The sequence below is a fragment of the Sapajus apella genome, unplaced genomic scaffold, assembly GCF_009761245.1.
Source record: "Sapajus apella isolate SASKATOON/1434 unplaced genomic scaffold, GSC_monkey_1.0 scaffold201, whole genome shotgun sequence".
Lineage (NCBI taxonomy): Eukaryota > Metazoa > Chordata > Mammalia > Primates > Cebidae > Sapajus > Sapajus apella.
In genome coordinates, this window is record NW_022437141.1 from 16,202 (window position 1) to 39,513 (window position 23,312).

At 53.1% G+C, this 23,312-nt stretch overlaps 1 protein-coding gene and 1 long non-coding RNA gene across 2 annotated transcripts in view; both read left to right on the forward strand.

Annotated features, from left to right (window-relative positions):
• Positions 1–22,602, forward strand: part of PLEKHM1 (pleckstrin homology and RUN domain containing M1) — a gene marked incomplete at its 5' end in the record, with an annotated part of 34,210 nt that extends 11,608 nt beyond the window's left edge. Inside the window, 7 exons of the mRNA XM_032270026.1 lie at positions 1,180–1,450; positions 5,368–6,288; positions 8,882–9,027; positions 13,365–13,558; positions 18,609–18,672; positions 19,193–19,350; positions 20,538–22,602. Coding sequence (XP_032125917.1) covers positions 1,180–1,450; positions 5,368–6,288; positions 8,882–9,027; positions 13,365–13,558; positions 18,609–18,672; positions 19,193–19,350; positions 20,538–20,649 — 1,866 coding nt within the window. The remainder of the gene's footprint in view (positions 1–1,179; positions 1,451–5,367; positions 6,289–8,881; positions 9,028–13,364; positions 13,559–18,608; positions 18,673–19,192; positions 19,351–20,537) is intronic.
• On the forward strand, positions 9,429–10,361 carry LOC116543969. Its single transcript, XR_004265768.1, has 3 exons — positions 9,429–9,441; positions 9,692–9,727; positions 9,860–10,361. It is a non-coding gene; the product is annotated as an uncharacterized LOC116543969 (long non-coding RNA).
• Positions 22,603–23,312: the final 710 nt, after the last annotated feature.

Below are 23,312 nucleotides of genomic sequence, written 5' to 3' on the forward strand. Positions count from 1 at the left end.
CCCAAGACAATGAAACATATGTCCACACAAAAACTTGTGTATAAGTGATTGTAGCAGCACTATTAATAATAGACAAAAAGAAGAAAAAACCCAACGTCCATCAGCTGATGAGTGAATAAGCCAAATGTGGTGGATCCAGACAATGGAATATTATTTGGCAATAAAAAGGAATGAACACTTATACATGCTTATATAACATGGATGCACCTTCTTTTCTCTTCCACTAAGAGAAAGAAGCCAGGCACAAAAGGTCACATGTTGTATGGTTCCATCCCTGTGAGATGTCCAGAACAGGCAGATCTATAGGGACCGACAGTAGATGAGTGGTTGCCTAGAGCTGGGAGCGGCTGGGGGAGATGACAACGGCTAATGGGTATGGGGTTTCCTTCCTGGGTGAGGAAAATTTGCTCAACTTAGGTGGTGGCAATGATTGCACAACTCTGTGACTAAGCCAAAATGCTTGAATTGGATACTTTATTTATTTATTTTTAGAGATGGGGTCTCATTCTGTTGCCCCAGATGTAAGCACTTGAGGGCAGTGGCGCGATCACGGCTCACCGCAGCCTGGACCTCGCAGGCTCAAGCAATTCTCCCTCCTCAGCGTCCTCAGTAGCTGAGACTACAGGTGTGCCATCACGCCCCGCTAGTTATTTTTGGTAGAGATGGGTACTCACTATGTTGCCCAGGCTGGTCTCAAACTCCTGGGCCCAGGTGATCCTCCCACCTTGGCCTCCCAAAGAGCTGGGGTTACAGGTGTGAGCCAGCATGCCTGGCCAAATTATATACTTTAAGTGGTTTAATTTTAGGATATATGAGCCATATCTAAATAAAGACTAAAAAAAAGTTTTTTAGGCTGGTCACAGTGGCTTACACCTGTGATCCCAGCACTTTGGGAGGCCGAGGCAGGTGGCTCACCTGAGATCAGGAGTTTGAGACCAGCTTGGCCAACATGGTGAAACCCCTTCTCTACTAAAAATACAAAAATTAGCTGGGCGTGGTGGCAGGTGCCTATAATCCCAGCTACTCGTGAGGCTGAGGCAGGAGCATCGTTTGAACCCTAAAGGCAGAAGTTGCAGTAAGCCATGATTGCACCATTGCACTCCAGCCTGGACAACAGAGCAAGACTCTGTTTCAAAAAAACAAAACAAATTTTTAAACAAATAACTTCTTTCCTAACAGAAAAACAAGAGCTGGATCTCAGAAGATGACTTCTACCGGCCTTCCCAGGAGCAGCCCCTGGAGAGTGCTTCAGACCACCCCGTAGCTTCTTCCAAGGGGACTCGAGAATCAAGGCCTGGTCTCCACAGGCATTTTTCTCAAGGACCAAGAAAAAGCTGCTCCCTGGGAGCATTAGACCAAGTGTGTGTGCCTTCCTCAGGAAGCAGGCAAGCCAAGGCAGCCCCGGCACAGGGCCATAAGAGCTTCCGGGTGGTTCACCGCAGGCAGATGGGTAGGTGACCAGGAGGGTCCCAGGTGGGGCCCATGGGCAGGGACCAGGCCTTTCAGAAGGCAGCTGTGAAGTCCTGTTTTCCATTGCCAAAGGGGCAGTATGTTCCACAGTATTGTAAAACCTCATTGTAGAATGTCATTATAATCGTGCTCAGTCATTCAGGGAAGCATTTCAGGAAAAGTACTATATTGTCTCAAAACTGCCTACACGGACAAAAATATTGTTTCACCTGTCAAATAGGAAAATATTTTCCCTGAAAGCTACTGTGTGCAATTTATGATTATAGAGAACTCTTGATTCCACCTGTAGCTCAGAGCAAATCTGGCCCCATGAAGCCCCAGGTGTTTTAAATGGGCCTTCCAAAGGTCTTTACTCTCAGTAGTTGGTTTATGTAACAGCTCTGGGGGGATTGATCAGATCTGCTGTTTGTTTTGTTTGTTTCTTTGTTTGAGATGGAATCTCCCTTTGTTGCCCAGGCTGGAGTGCCGTAGCATAGTCTTGGCCCACTGCAACCTCACCCTCCTGGGTTCAAGGGATTTTCCTGTCTCAGCCTCCCGAGCAGCTAAGATTACAGGTGCCCACCATGACGCCTGGCTAATTTTTGTATTTTTAGTAGACATGGGGTTTTTCCGTGTTGGCCAGGCTATCTGCTATTTGTTTAATGTCCTCCAGCGCTTCCTTTTTTTTTTTTTTTTTTTTTTTTTTTTTTGAGACAGAGTCTTGCTCTTTCACCCAGGTTGGAGTACAGTGGTATGATCTCAACTCACCACAGCCTCCACCTCCCGGCCCAAGTGCCTCAGCCTCCCCAGGAGCTGGGATTATAGAAGTGTACTGCCACACCCAGCTGATTTTTATATTTCCAGTAGAGATAGGGTTTTGCCATGTTGGCCAGGCTGGTCTTGAACTCTTGGCCTCATGTGATCCACCTACCTTGGCCTCCCAAAGTGCTGGGATTACAGGTGTGAGCCGCCACACCCGGCCTCTCCACTGCTTTTACAGCAAGGCCAGCTTGATCTCCACACACTGTGAAATTTCAGAAAGCCTTAAATAACCATAACCAAATTTTTCTGTAACCCTCATGATGGGTTTCCTCTTCAAAACAAACAAACAAAAAAGGTACGCTCCAGAATCTGTCTCTCTCTCTCCTCATTTTCTGTTGGCAGAGAATCCTGCCCAGCTTAGGGGGCCCTGGCATGGGTAGTCCTGGTGTGAGTCATGTGGGTAGAGTATGATCTCTGGCTGGCTTCTGTTTTGTTTATCAGCCTGTGTGATGGCTGTGATCTCTAACCTGCCAACGAAGCTGTACTTTAGGTCTAGGCCATCAAGTTTCCTAAAGGATGGGAAACCCCTTTACAATAGTGTGAAATTTCCAAGCCTGTTCCAAGTTGGTGGAGTGAGAATTGTATGTCCTTTGGACGCCCTGATTGTTGTCACACCCCAGGGAGAGGGAGCTTTGGGCAGCCTGGGATACATAGGTGCTCACCCGCTCATTCATTCAGCAAATATTATTGAGCCTCTGTGCTGTGCCAGACACTGTTCTAGGTGCTGGGGACATAGCAGGAAGCAAAGCAATGTCCCTCTCTTCATGGGATTTAGATTCTAGTAGGGGAGATGGGAAATAAAATTAACCAGTAAGCATAGTGCATGGTCAGGTGGTAATAAGTGCTATGGAGGACAGTAAATCTCTCCCTCTCTGCGGAGGTACAGAGTGGACCATTGCATATAAGATAGCCAGAGAAGCTCTCACCAATAAGGGGAGGTTTGAGGAGACTTGGGAGGGAGGGAAGGAGGCATGAGGTATGAACATGTTTCAGGCAAGGAGAACAAATACAAAGTGACCCTGCACCAGGGCTGCACTTGACTTGTCCAGTGACAGTGGAGACCAGAGTGTCAGGAGAGAGGAGATGGGAGCGGGGTGGCGAGCGATGAGGTCAACCTGATGAGGTCTGTGGGCCACCCGAAGCTCTGGCTTCTGCTAAGGGAGATAGCAGCCACTGTGGAGTTTTGGGGCAGAGAGACATACTCTGACTTCCCTTTAAACAGGTCATTATGGCTCCTATGTTGAGGGACTGTGGGGGAGAAGGAGAGGAGGTTGTCATCACAAGCCAGGCCAGAGGTGACAGTGAGTGGGGTGCGGCTGGGGAAAGGCGGGGATTCCAGATGTGTGCGGAAGGCAGAGCCAACAGGATTTGCTGACATAGGCTGTGAAAGAAAGAAAACCTAGGGTAACACCAAGGTTTGTTTTTTTTTTTTGAGACAGAGTCTCACTCTGTCGCCAGGTGCCAGGCTGGAGTGCAGTGGCACAATCTTGGTTCACTGCTCCCAAGTTCAAGCAATTCTTCTGCCTCAGCGTCCCGAGTAGCTGAGACTACAGGCGCACACCACCACGCCCAGATAATTTTTGTATTTTTAGTAGAGATGGGGTTTCACCATGTTGGCCAGGATGGTCTCAATCTCTTGACCTCATAATCCACCCGCCCTGGCCTCCCAAAGTGCTGGGATTACAGGCCTGAGCCACCGCGCCTGGCCAACACCAAGGTTTTTAGACCAAGTAACTGGAAAGATGAATTTTGCCATTTGATGAGATGAGGACCATTCAGGAAGAAGCAGGTTGGCAGCAGAAATTCATCCAGGGCTTGTCAGCTGAGATCCTAGTGGACACGCATGGCACAGATGGATATATGAATCTGGATTTCAAGATCAAGGGCCAGGCTGGCGATAAAAATTGGGAGCTAAAGCCTGAGAGCAGGTAGATTATTGAGAAAGTGGCGCCCACAGAGAAGAGACCAGGACCTGGGACTGAGCTCTGGGCACTTCAACCTGAGAGGCCATGGGGAGGAATGAGCCACAGAGACAGAAGGGTAGGGATGAGGGCTGAGGAGTAGCCTTGGGGGTTGGCAACAAGGAGGAAGTCGGCTGTCTCAGAAGCAGCGGAATGAGACATTCAGTGGAATGAGGGGGCAGAAGCCTACTTGGAGCAGTTTTCAGAAGGAATGGGAGCAGGGAAACTAGAGACCAAAAGTGTTTTTGTTTTTTGGCAGACGGAGTCTCACTCCTCAGTTGCCCAGACTGGAGTGCAATGGAGCGATCTCAGCTCACTGCAACCTCCGACTCCCGGGTTCAAATGATTCTCCTGCCTCAGCCTCCACAGTAGCTGGGATTACAGGTGCTCACCACTACACCTGGCTAATTTTTGTATTTTTAGTAGAGACAGGGTTTCACCATGTTGGCCATGCTGGTCTCGAACTCGTACCTCAAGTGATCCACCCACCTCAGCCTCCCAAAGTACTGGCATTACAGGTGTGAGCCACCGTGCCCGGTCAAGACCAAGAGTTTTGATAGCTCCAAGAGTTTTGATAACTCCCTTTTTTCCATAAAGGGGCCCAAGAAACATGGTGGTCATTAGGGAAGTGGGTGGAGACGAGAGGTGTTTCTAAAGATGGGAGAAAGAACAGCATGCGTGTGTGCCAGTGGGAGTCACCCCACAGACAAGGAAGAAAGCAGCGACAGAGGAGGGGGGACTGCTGGAGAGATGTCCTTGTCCTTGAGTAGGTGGCAGAGGGAGGACCTCCTACACAAATGGTGGGTTTGGCCTCACAGAAAGAAGCACACTCGGTTCATCCCTGGCAACAGGAGGGAAGGGGCGGGTGGAGGGAGCAGGGCGTGTGGAGGTGATCTTTTGGTTGCTTTTATTTTCTCAGTGAAATACAGGATGCAAGAGCAACAGGGGAGGGTGCGAATGGGGATGTTCCCATCCAGTTTTCAGGGTCCCATGTGACAGTGCCCCGTGGCTGGCCTGTGTTCTGGGGACAGTCACCGTCCACATGCACTGCAGGGCATCAGGCAGTAGAGGTTGCCTTGAGCAGGACAGAGACAGGCCCACTGTCTAATGTGCCCCTTTTTGCCTCTGCCTCCAGGACTGTCTAACCCGTTCCGGGGTCTCATGAAGCTGGGCACCGTGGAGCGGCGGGGGGCGATGGGCATCTGGAAGGAGCTCTTCTGTGAGCTCTCCCCACTGGAGTTCCGCCTCTACCTGAGCAACGAGGAGCGCACCTGTGTGGAGAACTGCTCCCTGCTGCGTTGTGAGTCTGTGGGGCCGGCCCACAGCGACGGGCGCTTCGAGCTGATCTTCTCTGGCAAGAAGCTGGCCCTGCGTGCCTCCTCCCAGGACGAAGCCGAGGACTGGCTGGACCGGGTGCGGGAGGCCTTGCAGAAGGTCCGGCCTCAGCAGGAGGATGAGTGGGTGAACGTGCAGTACCCAGACCAGCCGGAGGACCCCCCCGAGGCGCCCCAGGCTGGCTGCCCCTCTCAGTCGTACCTGCTCTCAGAGCCTGTGGCCCTCCAGGGCACACAGTTTGACTGGTCATCTGCCCAGGTTCCAGAGCCAGACGCCATCAAGGAGTCCCTGCTGTACTTGTACATGGACAGGACCTGGATGCCCTATATTTTTTCCCTGTCCTTGGAGGCTCTGAAATGCTTTCGCGTCAGGAACAATGAGAAGATGCTGAGTGACAGCCACGGTGTGGAGACCATACGGGACATCCTGCCGGACACGAGCCTTGGGGGCCCGTCCTTCTTCAAAATCATCACGGCCAAGGCCGTCCTGAAGCTGCAGGCCGGGAACGCTGAGGAGGCCGCCCTATGGAGGAACCTGGTCCGCAAAGTCCTGGCATCCTACTTAGAGACGGCTGAGGAGGCGGTGACCCTGGGCGGGAGCCTGGATGAAAACTGTCAGGAGGTGCTGAAATTTGCCAACCGGGAGAACGGCTTCCTGCTGCAATACCTGGTGGCCATCCCCACAGAGAAAGGCCTCGACTCCCAAGGCTGCTTCTGCGCAGGTGCCAACTTGCTCTGCTGCCACCCCCAGCCTGTCAGCCTCATTCTGCCTCCTGCGGGTTCCTGATTTAGGCTCCCCACCCTTCTGCTTCCCCACAAATGCCCCATCCTTCCCCTAGGGGTGAGGCCACAGATGAGGCTTGCCCTGCAGCTTCTGCTCCTCGCTAGCCCCCACTGGGTCCAGTGCCCGGCTCATAGGCAGGGGGCCTAGCTCTCCCCCTCCCTCTCCTGCCACCTCCCGCTGACGGGTGGCAGGCTGGCTGCTCACTGCCCTGCTCAGGGAGTCCCAGCCCCCTTCATTTTCTTCTTGCTCCGCTGTCCCATTCTTTCAGAGCAGGGTATCCTTCCAAAGATTGCTGCTGCTTTTATAAGTGTTTTTTTAATTACAAAAATGGGCTCGTGCTATTCAGTGCTGTCCAATAGAACTTTCTGTGACGATGAAAATATCCTAGGTCTGTGTGTCCAGTGCTGTAGCTACGAGCCACGTGTTGCTACCATGTGGCTAGTTTAGTTAAGCAACTGAATTTTCCATTTAAATTCACCTACATTTAAAGGGGGCGCACGGGGCTTGTGGCTGCTGTGTTGAATGCTGTATATATTGTTCTACAACTTGCTTTTTTCCTACATTGTGGATGTTATTCCAAATCAGTACATCTGCTGGGTCTTCCTCATCATCAAATCTAATACTTCTGTGCTGGGCACTGGGCCAGCTGCTTTATTTGGATTATCTCGTTTAAGTCTCATAACAACCCTGTAGAGATAGGTGCTACTATGATCATCTCTGTTGATGGGGGGGAACCGAGGCACAGAGCTGGTAAGTACCTGGTCTCTGGCTCACATAGCTAGTAAGTGACAGAGGCAGAATTTTCCTTTTTTGTTTGTTTGTTTGTTTGTTTGCTTGCTTGTTTTAGTAGAGATGGGGGTCTCCCCATGTTGCTCAAGCTGGTCTTGAACTCCTAGGCTCAAGTGATTCTCCTGCTTTAGCCTCCCGAAGTGCTGGGATTACAGGTGTCAGCAACCATGCCTGGCCAGAGGCAGATTTATAAAATAATGATAGCTCTTACAGTGTATTGTAAAGACTAATGAATAGGGTTCCAGAGTCTGTGCTCATAGACAAGACCCTAGAGGGCATCCCTCTAGGGTATTATTCAAGGCTGCGTGATGTCCGATTGCCCACGTTCCATTGTTAGCTCCTCCCACTACCCCCGCCATCCAGGGGCAGATGGCATCCCATCACCATGGGGCCCTCAGGTGACCTGTGAGGGGGTTGCCCTGCTGCAGAAGGCCAGAACAAGAAGCTGAGCCTTGGTTTGGAAGCTATCCTGTTGGCGTGGACTAGAGGGAAGCCTGCTTCAAGCATCTGAAAGGAAGTGGTCTGTGGTTGGCCCCAGAAGGATAGGAGAAACTAGGCAGAGCAGAGCTTACTACAGAAAACACCTGCAAGCCTCACTTGGCCTCTCCCCTGCCTGCCCCAGCTCTCACATTTTGCTCTTCAGCCTGTGGGGGCCAGGCTCTGAGGGGGCCAGGACTCTGGGGCTTGTGAGAAAGGGTTTCTTGCCTGTGGGTGTGAATGTTACAGGGGCAGCTCTCACCATGGCTGCCACCCACCAGCCTGCGAGTGGGACTGTGCCACCAGGGAGTTTGGGTTTCCTTTCTACCCAGCAGGCATGGCTCAGTGGCAGACACCAACCACTGGCATCTGGGTTGTATTTCATAATTTGCAGGGCACTTTTGCAGAACCTTGTCTCATTTAAGCTTTGTAATAACCCCACAAAATAGCTGGTAGTCATTGAATTTTACAGACGCTGAAATGGAACCTTGAAGAAATTAGGTGAAGGTCAGAGTGAGGCAGCTGGTGAGCAGCAGAGCCTGCCCTCAGGTCCCAAGGCCCAGGGACCCTTCTGCCTGCCCCTGGGGGAGGTAGGGCACATGTTCAGGATTTGAGTCAGGGCCTTTGCTTTTTGCCCAGGGCAAACCCCACTCCCAACTCCCACTGGCCCCAGCTGTGGAGACACCTCCAACTGAGGGGCCGGAGCCAGCCCTGCCCCACAGTCCTGAGGCATCAGACACTGTGCAGACTGCCCTGCCCCCTGCTGGCTGCCCCTCCGCTCCCTGTGGCCAGCCCTGACCCCAGCCCCTGCCCCACTCCACTCCTGACTTCACTGCTCACCAAGCCCCCTACTCTGCTGCTTCCATTCTGGGACCCAGTGGAGGGGTGGACCTACAGGAGGCTGCCATTGGCGAGCCAGCAGTGGGGACACTGGACACAGGCAGCAAGGGGTAGTGGAACTGAATGCAGGCTCTGGAACCAGCCAAACCCAGATCCGAATGCCAGCCATGCCACTTCATCACTGTGTGACCTCTCTGAGCATCTATTTCTTCAGCTGTAAAATAATGATAGTTCTTAACAGTGTGTTTTAAAGATTAATGAATGGGGGTGGTTCTGAGTGGTGGAAATACGAGTGGTGGTTATTCTTATCTTTGTATTTACCTTTAAAAAAAAAATTAACTGGCAGATCCTTTCCACCGCAGCAGCTCCCAAGTTACTAGGAGCTGACTCTGGCCACACCACTCACTCTCTGCCCGTCTCCCCAGGCTGCTCCCGGCAGATCGGCTTCTCCTTTGTACGACCCAAGCTCTGTGCCTTCTCTGGCCTCTATTACTGTGACATCTGCCACCAAGACGATGCCTCAGTGATTCCAGCCAGGATCATCCACAACTGGGACCTCACCAAGCGCCCGGTAAGTCTCGAACCCAGCCTGTCATAGCCATTCAGGGCTGCTGAGAGCCAGAGGGGTGTTCACTCCTCTTTGCTGCTGCTGTTCATCTGTTTAGAGGAATTTGGCTCCTCTTAACAAGGGAAGCCAGGGTCACTGGTTCAGGCACTGTGATGTGGGGGTGGCTAACCAAGAGAAAAGCTTGGTGCCTGTACACAGACCTGGGCAGAGTTCCATCGGTGGCTGTCTTGGTCCCCAGGGGGGAATCTGAAGATGATTTCCTGCAGCTACAAACATAACTGCTTAAGGCACCAGCAGATAAATGATAGATAGATAGATAGATAGATAGATAGATAGATAGATAGATAGATAGACAGAGAGAGAGAGAGAGAGAGAGAGAGAGAGAGAGGATGGATGCATGGCTAGGTGGATGGGTAGGTAGGTAGGTGGATGGGAAGGTTGGTAGGTAGATGGGCAGGTGGTTAGGTGGATGGGTAGGTGGATGGGTGGATGGGTTGGTGGGTAGGTGGATGGTAGGTAGATGGGTGGATGGGTAGGTGGATGGATACATAGGTAGGTGGATGAGTGGATGTCTGATTTGTAGATGGATGGGTAGATTAGTGGATGGGTGGATGGGTTGGTGGATGGATACATGGGTAGGTGGATGACTGGATGTGTTGGTTTGTAGATGGATGGGTAGATTGGTGGATGGGTGGATGGGTAGGTGGATGGGTACATGGGTAGGTGGATGGGTACATGGGTAGGTGGATGACTGGATGGGCTGGTGGATAGGTGGATGGGTAGATTAGTGGATGGATACATGAGTAGGTGGATGAGTGGATGGGTTGGTGGGTAGGTGGATGGGTAGATAGATGGGTTGATGGATGGGTAAATGGGTGGGCAGATGGGTGAATAGGTAGGTGGATGGGTAGATGGGCTGGCCAGTGAGCTGGCTATACCTTAGAGCAGTCATCCTTGCCTTTGCCAGCCTTATGAGGCCCAGGTGACTGCATCCCTGCAGGCCCTGCATGGGCTTATTTATTTCATGCTTTTGAAAAGCACTTTTTCTGTGCCTCCCCCATTATTAAGATAATACATAGTTATTGTTTAACATTTTAAAATTACAGAAAAGCCCAAAGACCAATCAAAATTCTGTGTCATAACTCAGCGATCACCATTATTAACATTTCGGGGTATACCCTTCTCTGTGCATTTATTGACACATGCGTCTATTTTTTGTAAAGTTGAGCTCAGACAGGACTCATACTGCTTTATAACAAGATTAGTTCACTTAATATTATACCTTGGACACTTTTTTAAGTTCACCACATGCTTTTGAATAAAATGTATCCTAAAGTCTCAGAATTTTCCTTTTCTGCAGCTGAACTTAGCCAGTTTTCTAGCTGTGTCACCACAAGCAAATTAACTTCAATTTCCTCATCTATAAGGGGAGGGTTAACAACAGTGTCTGTGTCGGGGTTGTTGGGCGGGCAGGTGTGGCAGTGTGTGCCTGTCAGAACAGGGTCCTTTCCCTCCCCGGGGCCTGTCATACCTCCTGCCCTGGGCCATCTGCCTATCCACCCGTCTGTCTCATTCACTTGGTCAGTGTCTGCCTCAAGGGGTGCAAACTTGGTTTTCTTCCAAGGGCACAGATTTCTACTAGGACAGATACAGAAACACAAGGAAGAAGCTGTTTGCTTCTCTGGAGAGCCAGGCCTGGCAGCTGTGTAGTCCTGATGTGTGGATGTGTCTTCATCATAGTGCAGAGAGGGTGACTCTCTGAGTCAGTTCAACCTCAGCTTCCACCTCCTTCATTGTGGTTTTTTTTGTTGTTTGCCTTATCCCCACCCCTGCTCTCAGTGTTAAATATTTAACTAACTACATAGAGGAAATTAAACCTCAAAATCACCAAAAATGCAGAGAACCCTTTGACCATAAAACACATTCACTGTTTAGAGGACCCTGATACTTCCATTGAGCCATCTCCTTATTCACTGCCCTCATCCTTGTGCCACTTCCTTTTCACTTTCTTTTCTAACTAGAAAATTACAATCCTTCTCTAGGAATATCTGAAATCAGGAAGTCCTCAGCTTACTCTCCCTCTCGAAGATTGCTGGCCTAGGAAAGACAGGAAAATTCAAGATAGAAAGTGGCTGGCCCACGGGTTTGGGGCCTTATTGTTTGCCATTGCTGTTCTGGCTGACCCCTTTGTGCTGAGGCCTGGCTGGCACTGGCAGGATGTCAGCCCAAGAGTGGGGCTTCTCTCTTTGTCTGTCTCCTCCATTCCCACAGGATAGGAACAGTCACTGAGGAGCACAAAGCCCCTGCCCATCTGCAGCACTTGGCAGTGTTCAGTGCACATTCCTGTGTGTTATTTCATCAGAGCCTCACCTAAGGATTGGGGCCAAGTCATGGGAAGAGCTGAGTTAGGGTTGGAGAATAAAAGTTTGACCCAAGTCACCAGGAGTTTGCCATTGGGCTGTCCCTAGGCTGGGTGGGGAGGGGTGAGGGGCTGGTACCTCAGGGCCCTAGGCTACAGGAAAAGAAGGGGTTCCCCTGCTGGGGGAGGTGAGAGATGCTGGTGGAGCTGGGAGACAGGAGGTCAGAGGTCCTTCCAACCCCTGAATACAGGGGCAAGTCTCCTGAGGGCCCATTCGGTCCTCCAACCCTCAAGGGGACAACAGAGCCATACCAGGCACTCATACAGCAGCTGATAGCAGGCTCACATTTACTGAGGATGTGCCACCTGCCAGACCCTGTGCCAGGAGCTCTCCTGGAATACCTCTTTTAATCTAAATTCAAAATAAACCCATGAGAAAGAAGCCCTAGTCCTGGCTGACATCGTGCCGAGTGCCAGGCCTCAGCACTACAGCAGCAGCAGCAGCAAACGAAAAGGCTCCAGACCCATGGACCTTAGTTGCTTTCATTTTCCCCACTTTACAGATGAGGAAACTGAGTCACAGAGAGGGATGAGTTTCACCAGGTCATATAGGTAGAAAGTGGTGGAGGCAGGATTCAATTCAGTTCTGACTCCAAAGCCAGACTTTTTTTCCCTACACAATTTATTAGAATTTGAAAGGTTGCTGGATACAACAGTCAAATAAATCAATTTCATTTCTATATATCAGCAAACAAATTACTATTTTAAAAGGTAATAATGTCAAAAACAAAGCCACCAGAAATAAAACAAAATATGTAAAGAGAGGACTAACTAAGATGTTAAAGATCGGGGCCAGGCGAGTTGGCTCTCGCCTGTAATCTCAGCACTTTGGGAGGCCAAGGCAGGCAGATTACGAGGTCAGGAGATCAAGACCATACTGGCTAACACAGTGAAACCCCATCTCTACCAAAAATACAAAAAATTAGCCAGGCGTGGTGGCACATACCTGTAATCCTAGCTACTTAGGAGGCCGAGGCAGGAGAATCGCTTGAACCCAGAAGGCTGAGGTTGCAGTGAGCTGTCATTGTACTCCAGCCTGGGTGACAAAGTGAGACTCCATCTCAAAAAAAAAAAAGAATGCAGGGGAAGGGGCTTCTGGTGAGTGTAGCAGCCTGGTATTCAGAGATGACACCTGAGCTCAGACCTGGCAGATTCTGCAGGCAGGTTTTATAAGCCATGTTAGCTGCTCTAAGCCTCCGTTTCCTCACCTAAGAAAATGGGGACGGGACACCCTCCCTAACGGGTCCTTCTGAGGATGAAGGAGGGATGTGGTCAAGTTCCTGGCCCAGTGTTTTGCAAATAGCAAGCACTCAATTGTTGGCATTGGTATTAGGATCAGGGCTGAGGGTAGAACCTTCAACACCCTGTCAGCCAGGACAGATTGAGATGGATCACTCAGCTGCACACGGAGCCCTGGTGTTGCTGCTGGTGTGAGCCGAGGAAGCTCGGGGAAGCCTGTTGTTGGGCTGTGTCTGATCTGTGGCTTCCTGTGGCTGGAGCCTGACTCAGCCAGTCACCTGGTTCCTGAGTCAGGGCACAGAGGGGAGTGCCTGTTTCCTTAGTCGGGGGAAGTAGGGGCTGGGAGGACAGGAAAGGATCTGTGAGGCCAAGCGGGGCATTAACCAGGGCAACAAGAGCAGTCCCTTCCTCATCTTAGCATGGTTGGGGAGGGGGCAGCAACCCTTGCCATTAGAGGGAGAGTGGGTTTGGGAGTCAGATAAACTGGGTTCAGAGCTTGACTGTACCATTGACAAGCTGGGTGACCTTGGCCAAATCCCCTCATCTCCCTGAGCCTCAGTTTCCCCATCTGTAAAATGAAGCTAGCCCCTCAGGTAAGTGAGCAGGTCGTGTGGCACCTGGCCGGGCAGTGCTCACTGAACAGCCATTCCTTCCCACCCCCAATGCCTGGCGATACCCCTAGATCTGCAGGCAGGCCCTGAAGTTCCTGACACAGATCCGGGCCCAGCCCCTCATCAACCTGCAGAAGGTGAACCCGTCTTTGTACGAGCATGTGGAGCGGATGCACCTCATTGGGAGAAGCCGGGAGCAGCTGAAGCTCCTGGGGGATTACCTGGGTCTGTGCCGGAGCGGTGCCCTGAAGGAGCTCAGCAAGAGGTGAGCACCCTCTACGTGCATGCACACAAATATGTACACACAGACACACATGCACATATGCCCATGCGCACAAACACATACACACACATGAATGTGCACACAAATGCACAGACATGCACACGTGCACGTGCACACAGATGTACACACATGCAGGCACTCGTGCGCGCGCGCGCGCACACACACACACACACACACACACACACACACACACACAGGGGGCAGTGCCCAAGGCAAGGCGTCCCCCTGGAGGAAACCTGGGCAGAGATCTTCCTATTTGGCCTGGGAAACGATCACATCTTTTGGGAGTGATTTTGGGGTTTTGTTCATGTATCCATTTGTTCACTCCAAAACATAGACAGAACATGCTAAGTACTGCACACCTGGCAAGGTGTGTGGGCTTCAACACTGAGCAGGGCAGAGCCAGGGCCGGCCCTCCAGAAGCCTCTGGCCTGGCAAGGAAGACAGGTGGGAAAGCCAGCAACTCCATCCAGGGTGAGGGTGAGAGGGAAGACAGGTGGGAAAGCCAGCAACTCTATCCAGGGTGAGGGTGAGAGGCAGGACATCCTGGAAGCACAGAGGCTTGACATCCAGCCCAGATCAGAGGAGGACAAAGCAGGAAGGACTTCCTGGAGGAAGTGACTTCTTAGGTGAGACCTGAAAAATGAAGAAGAATTAGAAAGGGGAAGCCAAGCGTTAAGAGTGTTCCAGACAGAAGGAACAGCACGAATAGGCCATGAGCAAAGTCACCATCCGTGGAAAGCCCAAGGAGAACTTTGGCCACAGCTAGGAGGGAAGTGGGGAGTGTGGCAAGAGCAGACAAGGGCCAGATGTTCCCGCCTCTTCTCTGTCCCACGGCAGCCTCCCTCCTGAAATTCTCCAAAGATGATGTAATCGGGGCAGAGCCCTCAGGATGCCCTTCAGGAAACTTCTCTTACCCAGGGCCTGGGGCCTTTGGCGCTTGGGGATGGGATGTGATGCTGGGCTTCTCCAAGCCTGTCATAAATGTGTCCTAGTCCTCAGGTCACAGCCCGGGCCGCAGCCTTCCCAGGGCTCTGTTCTCCCTCGCCCTCAGGATGGCAGACTTCAGGTGGAGAAGCCTGCTTGTGCCTACTGCCCAGCATGGGCTTCAAGTCCGCCTCTGCTGGGTTTCTGCGGGCAGCGACCAGCTTGGGCCTTCCCTCCCCACAGGGCTGTCCCAGAGAGCGCCTCTCTGAAGGCCGCCTCCTCCATCCTGGCTGTAGTGCTCCCAGAGCTGGGCCTCCTCAGGGCCAGCGTGTGCCCCAAGCAGGTCCCCTGGGGCTCTCAAGGGGTGCTGCAAGGTGCTCTCCCCTAGGGAAAGAGGAGACCCTGGCCCCACAGCTGCCAGCTGAGCCCTTGGTCTCCTCTGCAGGGCCTGGAAGAACAGAAAGCCCTCTGGGGGCCACCCTATAGGACCCTAGACCCTCGAAGGCTTTGTCCCAGGAGGCTCTGTCCATCCCAAGCATCTGTGGGTGACTGGGTCTCCACCTCTTGGAGAGCGCTGACTCACTCCCTACCTCTGAGAGCCCATGACCCAGGGCTCCAGAGAGACTACCCTGCAGCCCACCTAACCAGGTGGCGGAAATCTCTGGGGTCAGTGGGGCCTCATTACCCTCCCTGGTCAAGGAGCCTGCAGAGGCCTGCAGACCTGTGTAGACCAGCGGCCTGTGGGCTGGGTTGTGGGCCCCAGCCCCATTCACCCGTCCCTGCCCTGCTGAGAGAGTTTGTTCATCAGCTTTACCAACCTGTCTCTGTGGGCACCAGGGGCAGCCCTGTCTGCCTCTCCCTGGCCCTCCTGCTCTGTCCTTGGGCAGCAGCACTGTACTCCTGCTATGCGCTCAGCCTGCAAGAGGGCAGGGCCGTGCCTGTGGAAGTCCCACGGAAACAGCATGGGGCAGAGGAAAGAGCATGGGAGCAGCCCCTGCCTAGCCCCTCATGCACTGTGAGTCAGGAAAGTTGCTTCACTTCTCTGGGTCCAGCTTTCCCATCTATAAAATGGGCCAGTGATTCCTCCATTCCTGTGGCCTCCTGAGCAGTGGTAAGGGCTGCATGAGGGACCCAGAGTCTGGGCCACAGATGGCCCTGGGCCAGCATAATATGTGCCCTGTGGGCACCTGATCCAGCCTTGGCAGGGGCCAGAGGAGCTCCCGGAGGAGATGCCATCCGAGCTGAGGGCGTGCAGAGTTATTTTCCTTTTTTCTTCTAAAATGTTTTTCTTCTTTACAAAGGTCAGTCTTCCAAGGGAGAGGCATTTATGAAAGGGAATAAAGCAGACCATTCAGTTAGCCCTTGTCAGAGCCCACCACCCCTGCTTCTGCACGGCACTCCGTCCACACATGCGTGCTGCCACAACACCAGTGGTATTGTGTGTCTATTGAACTGGGGCTTAGAATAATGAGGAAGAGCAGAAAGGGCAGGGGAGAACTGGCTTTCCTGGCTAAGGGACCAGTAGCAGGCAGGCAGGAGTACAGCTCACTGAGGACCTTGAGGGGTTCTGGGCAGTGGGCTGCAGGTGCAGGGCCTTTGGATTTGATCTGCCACCTGTGGGCAACCATTGAAGGGTTTTGAGCATGGGGCTGTCACTTCTGATCAGCAGCTTAGAAAAGACCACTCTGAAAAGACTGGGCGAGGTGTTCATGCCTGTAATCCCAGCACTTTGGGAGGCTGAGGCAGGTGGATCACCTGAGGTCAGGAGTTCAAGACCAGCCTGGCCAACATGGTGAAACCCTTTCTCTACCAAAAATACAAAACTTAGCAGGGCGTGGTGGTAGATGCCTGTAATCCCAGTTACTCGGGAGGCTGAGGCAGGAGAATTGCTTGAACCCAGAAGGCGGAGGTTGCAGTGAGCCAAGATCATTGCCACTGCCCTCCAGCCTGGAAGACAGAGTGAGACTCTGTCTCAAAAACAAAGTTTGTGAAGGGGAGAGCCCTGGGTGGCGGCTGGTGTTAGTAATTAACCTAGGGAACTGGGTTTGGACCGAGTCAGCCACAGGAGAGGTTGAGAGGGCTGAGGCACGGGCAGGTCTTGGGTGTGGGACAGGAAGTCAGGGAGGAGCTGGCCTGCACTAGCAGCAGCTGCCTGGCCGAGTTCTCTCCAGCAGACCTGGGACATGTCTCCAAGGGCCAGAGAAGCCCCTGAGAGTGTCTTCTTCAGCTCTTGAGAGAAAGCCATCACAAAATGCCTCATGCACTGTCCACCCACCAGACCTCAGTGTCCCTCCCAACAGCCAGGAAGGGGTGGGCAGAGGAGGATCCAGGGCTCAGGAGACAGGTGGCACCCAGGTCCCTTACCCATGTCCCCCTGATCTTCCAGCCCTTGCCTGGCCCTTTCCTTTCCCATCACTTCATCAGTTCCAGGAGCTAAGATTCGACCTCTCCCCTCATCTTCCTCTCTCCCGAAAAGCCCTCCAGATTCCTCTGTTCTCTTTCCCAGCTAGCCAGCCTCATGCCAGAGGACAAAGAGGGTACTCCTCGTTGTATGGGTGGAGAAAATGAGGCCCTGAGTAGGCCTGGCTGTGCCCCAGTGCATGAGTTTCTCTCCTGGAAGCCAGGAGCGGAAGTGACCTCTCACTCTTGAGCCAGCGCTCTCTCCCTTCTGGCCTTGCTGAGTGCTGTGGAGAAGCCAGTTGCAAGCCCTTGCTGAGAGGGTGACAGGCCCGGGGCACAGGGGCTCCCACAATGTGGTCAGAGGACAGATGGCAAAGCTAATTCTGTATCCAGATTAGCCCACCCTCCTGCCAGCTCAGGCCCGACCTGTGTCCCCCTCCCACTGCCTGCTGTGTCCCATGATTTCTCGGCAACAAATGGCAGCTCCCCTTCCTAGAATGTAGAAAGTTTACTGTGGATACCAGCATGGTAAACTGAGGGGCCAGTTGGCATCTTGGCCTGCGTGGCTGCTTGGTGGGACTTACCGTCTCCACCCCGGATTGGGCTCCCCTGGAGTACAGCTGAGGCCACCAGCTGGGACAAGGCCAAACACCCCCATTCCTGATGCTTCACAGCTTGCACCCAGGAGGCCCAGACCCAGGGCTGGCACCATCCTGTCCCCAGATGTCTGGGGCATCCTAGGGCAGGTTCCCAAGCGTCCTCTGACTTGGAGTAACCCCTCACCCCCAGTACCCACACAAACACAGCAAGGCCAGGCAGGTTTTGTACCAGGGGACCTTCTGCAGCTACTTCCTCTCCATCTCTCAGGATGGGGCCCACTGGATCCCTGCCATTGGTGTGGTGGAAACCAGAGCCATATTGGTGGCTCAGCCCTTGTCCTCTGCTCCCGCCGCCACCTCTGAAATGGGATCTGCTCTGAAGTGAGCTGTACCTAGGACACGTCTCACTTGCTCATGTAGCACTGAAACCAAACACTTGAATGTCTGTCCCTCAGCCAAGCCAGGGGCCACAGCAGGGCAGAGGCCACATCCTGTGCATTACTGTCCCCAGCCTTGTCCCTGGTATGTAATGGTGGCAGTCATGACAACAGCCTACATCTCTGCCATTCACCAGGTGGACAAAGGTGCAGGCTCTGCAGCCAGGCCCCTGGGTTCAAACCCCAGCTCTCCACCTACTAGCTGCGTGACCTCAGCCAAGTGATTTCACCTGTTTCCTCTTCTCAGAATTGGGGTTGTGATAGTACCAGCCTCGCAGGATTATTGTGAGGATCAAATGAATGAATAGCCAGTTCCTGGTCCCAGGTGTCAGAACCCATCCTCCTCCTCATGATTACGTGTTTACTGTGAGCCTGGCACCAAGCCAAATGCTTTAAATAAGTTACTTAACCCAGACAACTCCATTTCCCAGGGAGGGAAACCCAAGGTTCGGAGGGGTTAAGTAACTTGCCCAAGGTACCACCAGCTAGTTCGTTACCTTGAAGACCAGGTCCCAAGCCTAGGCAGGCCAAATTGCACTCCTAGCCCCTGCCCCACCCAGGCGGGAGGTGTCTGCCTGGTAAGCAGCGCCAGGGGAATGAAAACAAACAGTACAGGCTGGCCCAGGTCTTGGAAACCTTTCTAAAGAATCATTTGTGTTTTGTTTGAAGGCTCAACCACAGGAATTATCTCTTGGAGTCTCCACATAGGTTCAGCGTTGCTGACCTCCAGCAGGTGAGAGTGTCATGCTTCCCCTGCCCAGAACTCTAGAGAGACTTCATTCTAGGAGAAATCAGCAAGGAAGATGGGACAGGGGTGTCTGTGGTTTGCTGAATAAGACCTCAGTCTTTAGCTTCTCTGCAGCTTAGGATGGGTTGCCCTGCCACCCCAGCTTCCTGGGCAGGGACGGATACCCCTAGCACCCCTGTAATAAACAAGCACTCCAGCAATCCCAGGATCACAGGGAAGAGAGTCTGGAATACTCCTTTCCCCAAGGGGAGAGCACAGTGGATTTGGGTCTCATCTATAAATCCCATAAGCCCCCAGCGACCTTGGCACCCACGGGCTGGATGCTCAGCCTGATTCAGGGAGGTTTTCTTTCCTTGCCCGCGTGGAAACTGGGGGCAGAAGTTCTCCAGGCAGGGAGAACCATGACGCCTCAGTGCAGCTGTTTGAAAGGCCTGGTGCCCCAGTTTACCAGCCCTCCGCAGATCACAGACGGGGTGTATGAAGGATTCCTACTTGCCCTCCGCAGATCGCAGACGGGGTATATGAAGGATTCCTCAAGGCCCTGATCGAATTTGCCTCCCAGCATGTCTACCACTGCGACCTGTGCACCCAGCGCGGCTTCATCTGCCAGATCTGCCACCACCACGACATCATCTTTCCCTTTGAGTTTGACACCACAGTCAGGTATGAGGGATACCCAGCCAGCCGCCTTCCAGCCTCACCCTCCCCCATGCCTATAACCAGGCCCAAGCACGCAGGGCAGCAGGCCTTGATCTTTGGGCAGGAGTATGTTGAACATCTGCTTTGTGCCATGCCAAGGAATGGTGCAGTTCTTCAGGGCAGCCCATGCCCTGGGCAGTCATGGCCAGCTCTGATCCAGCTCAGGGGACAGACAAGCCCTCCCAGGACTCCGCTGCCTCTGCAGAACCATGTCTTCCTAAAGAAGAGGTGGCTACTGGCTCTCTGAGTAGTACCTCCTGGCACCTCAGTGTATGCATGGGTTGAGGAGGGTTGTATGAGTTACTACCCTGAACTGTTGGTGTGAGACTAGGCACAAAGTGGGCACCTGGTGGGTAGTACCTGCCACTGCCACTGCCTCTGTTGTTGAAATGATCCCTCTTGTTACCAATTATTGCTCATTATCAGCAACCTCTCAATGGAAAAATTCATCCAGACCTTCCTGCATCCCATGTAGGAGTGGAGAACTGAACTGGGAGCGTTCATTCTTTTTGTGTTCACTGGTCAGGATTCAGCCCTGAATGGGCCTGGGGCTGAGTTTCTAAACTTACAGTCTTGGCTGGATGCAGTGGCTCATGCCTGTAATCCCAGCACTTTGGGAGGCCGAGGTGGGTGGATCACTTGAGGTCAGGAGTTCGAGACCAGCCTGGCCAATATGGTGAAACCCCATCTCCTCTAAAAACACAAAAGTAAGCCAGGTGTGGTGGTGGGCACCTGTAATCCCAGCTACTTGGGAGGCTGAGGCAGAAGAATTGCTTGAATCCTTGCAGAGGTTGCAGTGAGCCAAGATTCTGCCACTGCACTCCAGGCTGGGCAACAGAGCAAGACTCTGCCTCAACAATCAATCAAGTAAGTAAATGTTTTTAAATATAGGCAAGAAATCTTTAATGAATCTCAATCAGCATTTATGAAAAATGCAGTAGGACAGAGAATATCTGTATGCATTGTGTGATGTATGAGTAGCACTGTTTCGAGACTCTCCAGTTCCAGGACGGAGAGGCACAGTGCACGTGCGTGGGTCACACAGTACATCACAGCTGTATCATGGGTTCTGGTCAAAAGCGCTGGCCAGTGTGGCCACAACGTAATCTCCAGCCCAGCCGGCACCAGCAGGCGTGCTGCTCTCTCCCCAGGTGTGCTGAGTGCAAGACCGTCTTCCACCAGAGCTGCCAGGCTGTGGTGAAGAAGGGCTGCCCCCGATGTGCCCGCCGGCGCAAGTACCAGGAACAAAACGTTTTCACCTGATGCCCATCTGCAGACCCTGCTCTGAAGGCCGGGGGTGAGTGCGGCTCAGCCATCCCAGCTGGTTTTGCCATCAGCTCAGGATACTCACCATGTCACAGCTGTGTCCCCTTGTCAGGAAGACCCTCAGATGTGACCAGAGCACCGGCCTCCCAGAGAAAGCCCAGGAAACCCCCGTGATGTGCCCTGGCCCTCCCACCACCCCTCTGCTGCAGGAGGCGAGGACACCACCAGATGCTCCCTGTCTCGGGGGAGACGGGCCTTTTACTTACCAGGCCCTGGCTCACCAGTGTCCCGGCGCCTCCGTTAGGGCCGCTTACACACTGTGGAATGGAGACTTGGGAGCATTTTCAATTCCACATTTCTGATTTAAAAGGTCTAGTTTTTTAAGGTGGGTTTTTCCCATCCATATTTCAATAGAAAGTATTTTTTTATTCTTGACCCTACACGAGTCACCCAAGAAATCCAGACATTCTCACTCCCAGCGGATGCACAGGAGCCACTCAGGCCTGGCCCGGAGGCAGTGGGTGGCTGGCGGGCAGGCCACTGCTGGGACAGGGCCTGTGGGCCCACCCGGTGCCTTTCCTTAGCCCTCACTGCCAGTGCCAAACATCTTGTTGGCAGGGCAGGGCCAGTCCTGGTAACCCAGCTTCTCTTCTGTCTCCTCTTTACTCCCCACCCCACTGCGTCTTGCCTTCTGAGCCCATCCCTTTCTCAGCGTGGGAGCCCCTAGCTCTTCTCTAGCCTGGGGCCTTGGCCCCATTAGGAGAAGGAGAAATGACTGAAACCAGCACTGTCAGCACTTTGAGCCCTCCTGGGTTTAGGGAGGATGCCGCCTTGCCCACCCCCGATCCCCGTGCCGTCCTCACCCCTCTACAGACAAGGGCGCTGCCGCAGATGCTCCAGGCCCACCTTGGTGGGCGCTCAGGGTCACACTCTCTGCCTGACTGACCCCTGCCAGAACACAAATAGGCAGGACCCCAGAGATGTCAGGTAGCCGGGCCCTGCACTGTGAAGTGACCCGGTCCATCGCCCTAAGCTGTTCAGGGCATGTGGGGAGCTGCCCTGCGGATGCAGCCTCGGCCTCACAAAGCCATGAATTCCCAAAGCATCACTGAACTTGCCCAGCCAGGACACTGGAGACAGCACTTCCTGGAGCAGGATTGCCTTTGAAGGCGCCTTGGGGCTGGGGTGGGAGCCTGGAATTGTTTGCAAAGTGATGTTCAGACCCTCCAGGTTTCAGAGAAATGTGGGTTTGCTGATCTGTCACCTTCCCTCACGTCTCCTGGACCCAGCAGGCCCCAGCAGGCCCTCGTCTGGCTGTCTTGCCTGTGCTCAGCTTGGAGTCTGAGGCCTCAGGTGGAGATCCACCTGTCACTGTCAGAGATGAGCCCACGCCCACCCCTCCTTGGGGGCGATCAGCTGCTGAGTCACCCACCCAGCCTTGGAGCTAGATGCCTGTGCAGCAGAACAGAGGCAGTGGTGGCAGGCAGGTGGAGGCTGCACACAACTTCTCCCGGTCATGGCGCGCACCTGTGCCCAGACACCAACGCCTCCTAAGCTGGGAGCTGGGTTATGCACCCGCCATGGCCCACATAATGCTCCAACACAAGCCCGGCCTGATCAGAGCCCTCACTGCCCCATCCCTGAGTGGGCAGGAGCCTGACGTGGGAGGGCTTGGGCCTGTGCAGATTCTTCCCGAAGGTGCCCTCAGAGGCAGCAGGGATGAGGCCCTGGGGGGCCGGTTCCCCAGAAGAGGCCAGTGCTTTCAGATGCGCTGACTCTTCCCCCCTGCAAAAGGTAGTGCCCACACTATTTTTAAAATGTTATTTTATGCAATACACTGTTCATAGTGAGTAGGGCTCTGGCCCTGAGGAGTCTTTGCAATGTGTTGAAGGAATTACTGCCGTGTGAGTTTTGAATGATTTTGCAGTAAAGGCCTGATCTTTCTCATCACTGGTCTGACTTCTGAATTCTAACACTGCCACTTCCTGGGGGAAGACCACCAGCCATGCATTACTATCTGACAGGGCCCCCCACCCTCCTGTTAGTCAGTCCCTGGCACAGGGGAGGGCTTGGGAGGTCGGTGGCAAACAGTTGTAGGCAGAGAGCTTGCATGCCAGGAGTGGGCAGGGAGAGTGAGAAAGCCACCTTGCCACGCCCAGCAGTTGGGGTCTCCCTGGGGTAGGAACTCAGGATCTCTGGGAGGTGGACTCACACTTATATAACGACTCAAGCAGATCCCACACTGGTGGCTTCTTTTCCTGTGACTTAAATGTCAAAGCACAGACCCTTGACACTGGATCATGTGAAACCTCAGGAATACAGGGGACATTTCTCAGCGGAGAAATAAAGGAGAGAGAGGGCTCGGGAAGGACTGGTTATCTAAGCAGAGCCACCAATTCAGGGGTCATAGTTTTAGGGCTCAAAATGACTTACTTGGCTGCTGATCTTCCTCAGAAGTTCCAGGAGAAGCCCAGAGGACCCCTCCTAGGGGAGGCCCACACCACTGTCCATTGTAAGAACAGGAGCAGGAAACAGACTAATTCTCAGGGAAATCAGGTTGCAGTGAAATGGGGTAGAAACAGACAACATTCAGGTTTGTAATTTCCTGTCCTTGAAGGCCCCTTTCAGCAGATAGGGTAGCACCCTCTGCCCTAGCTTCC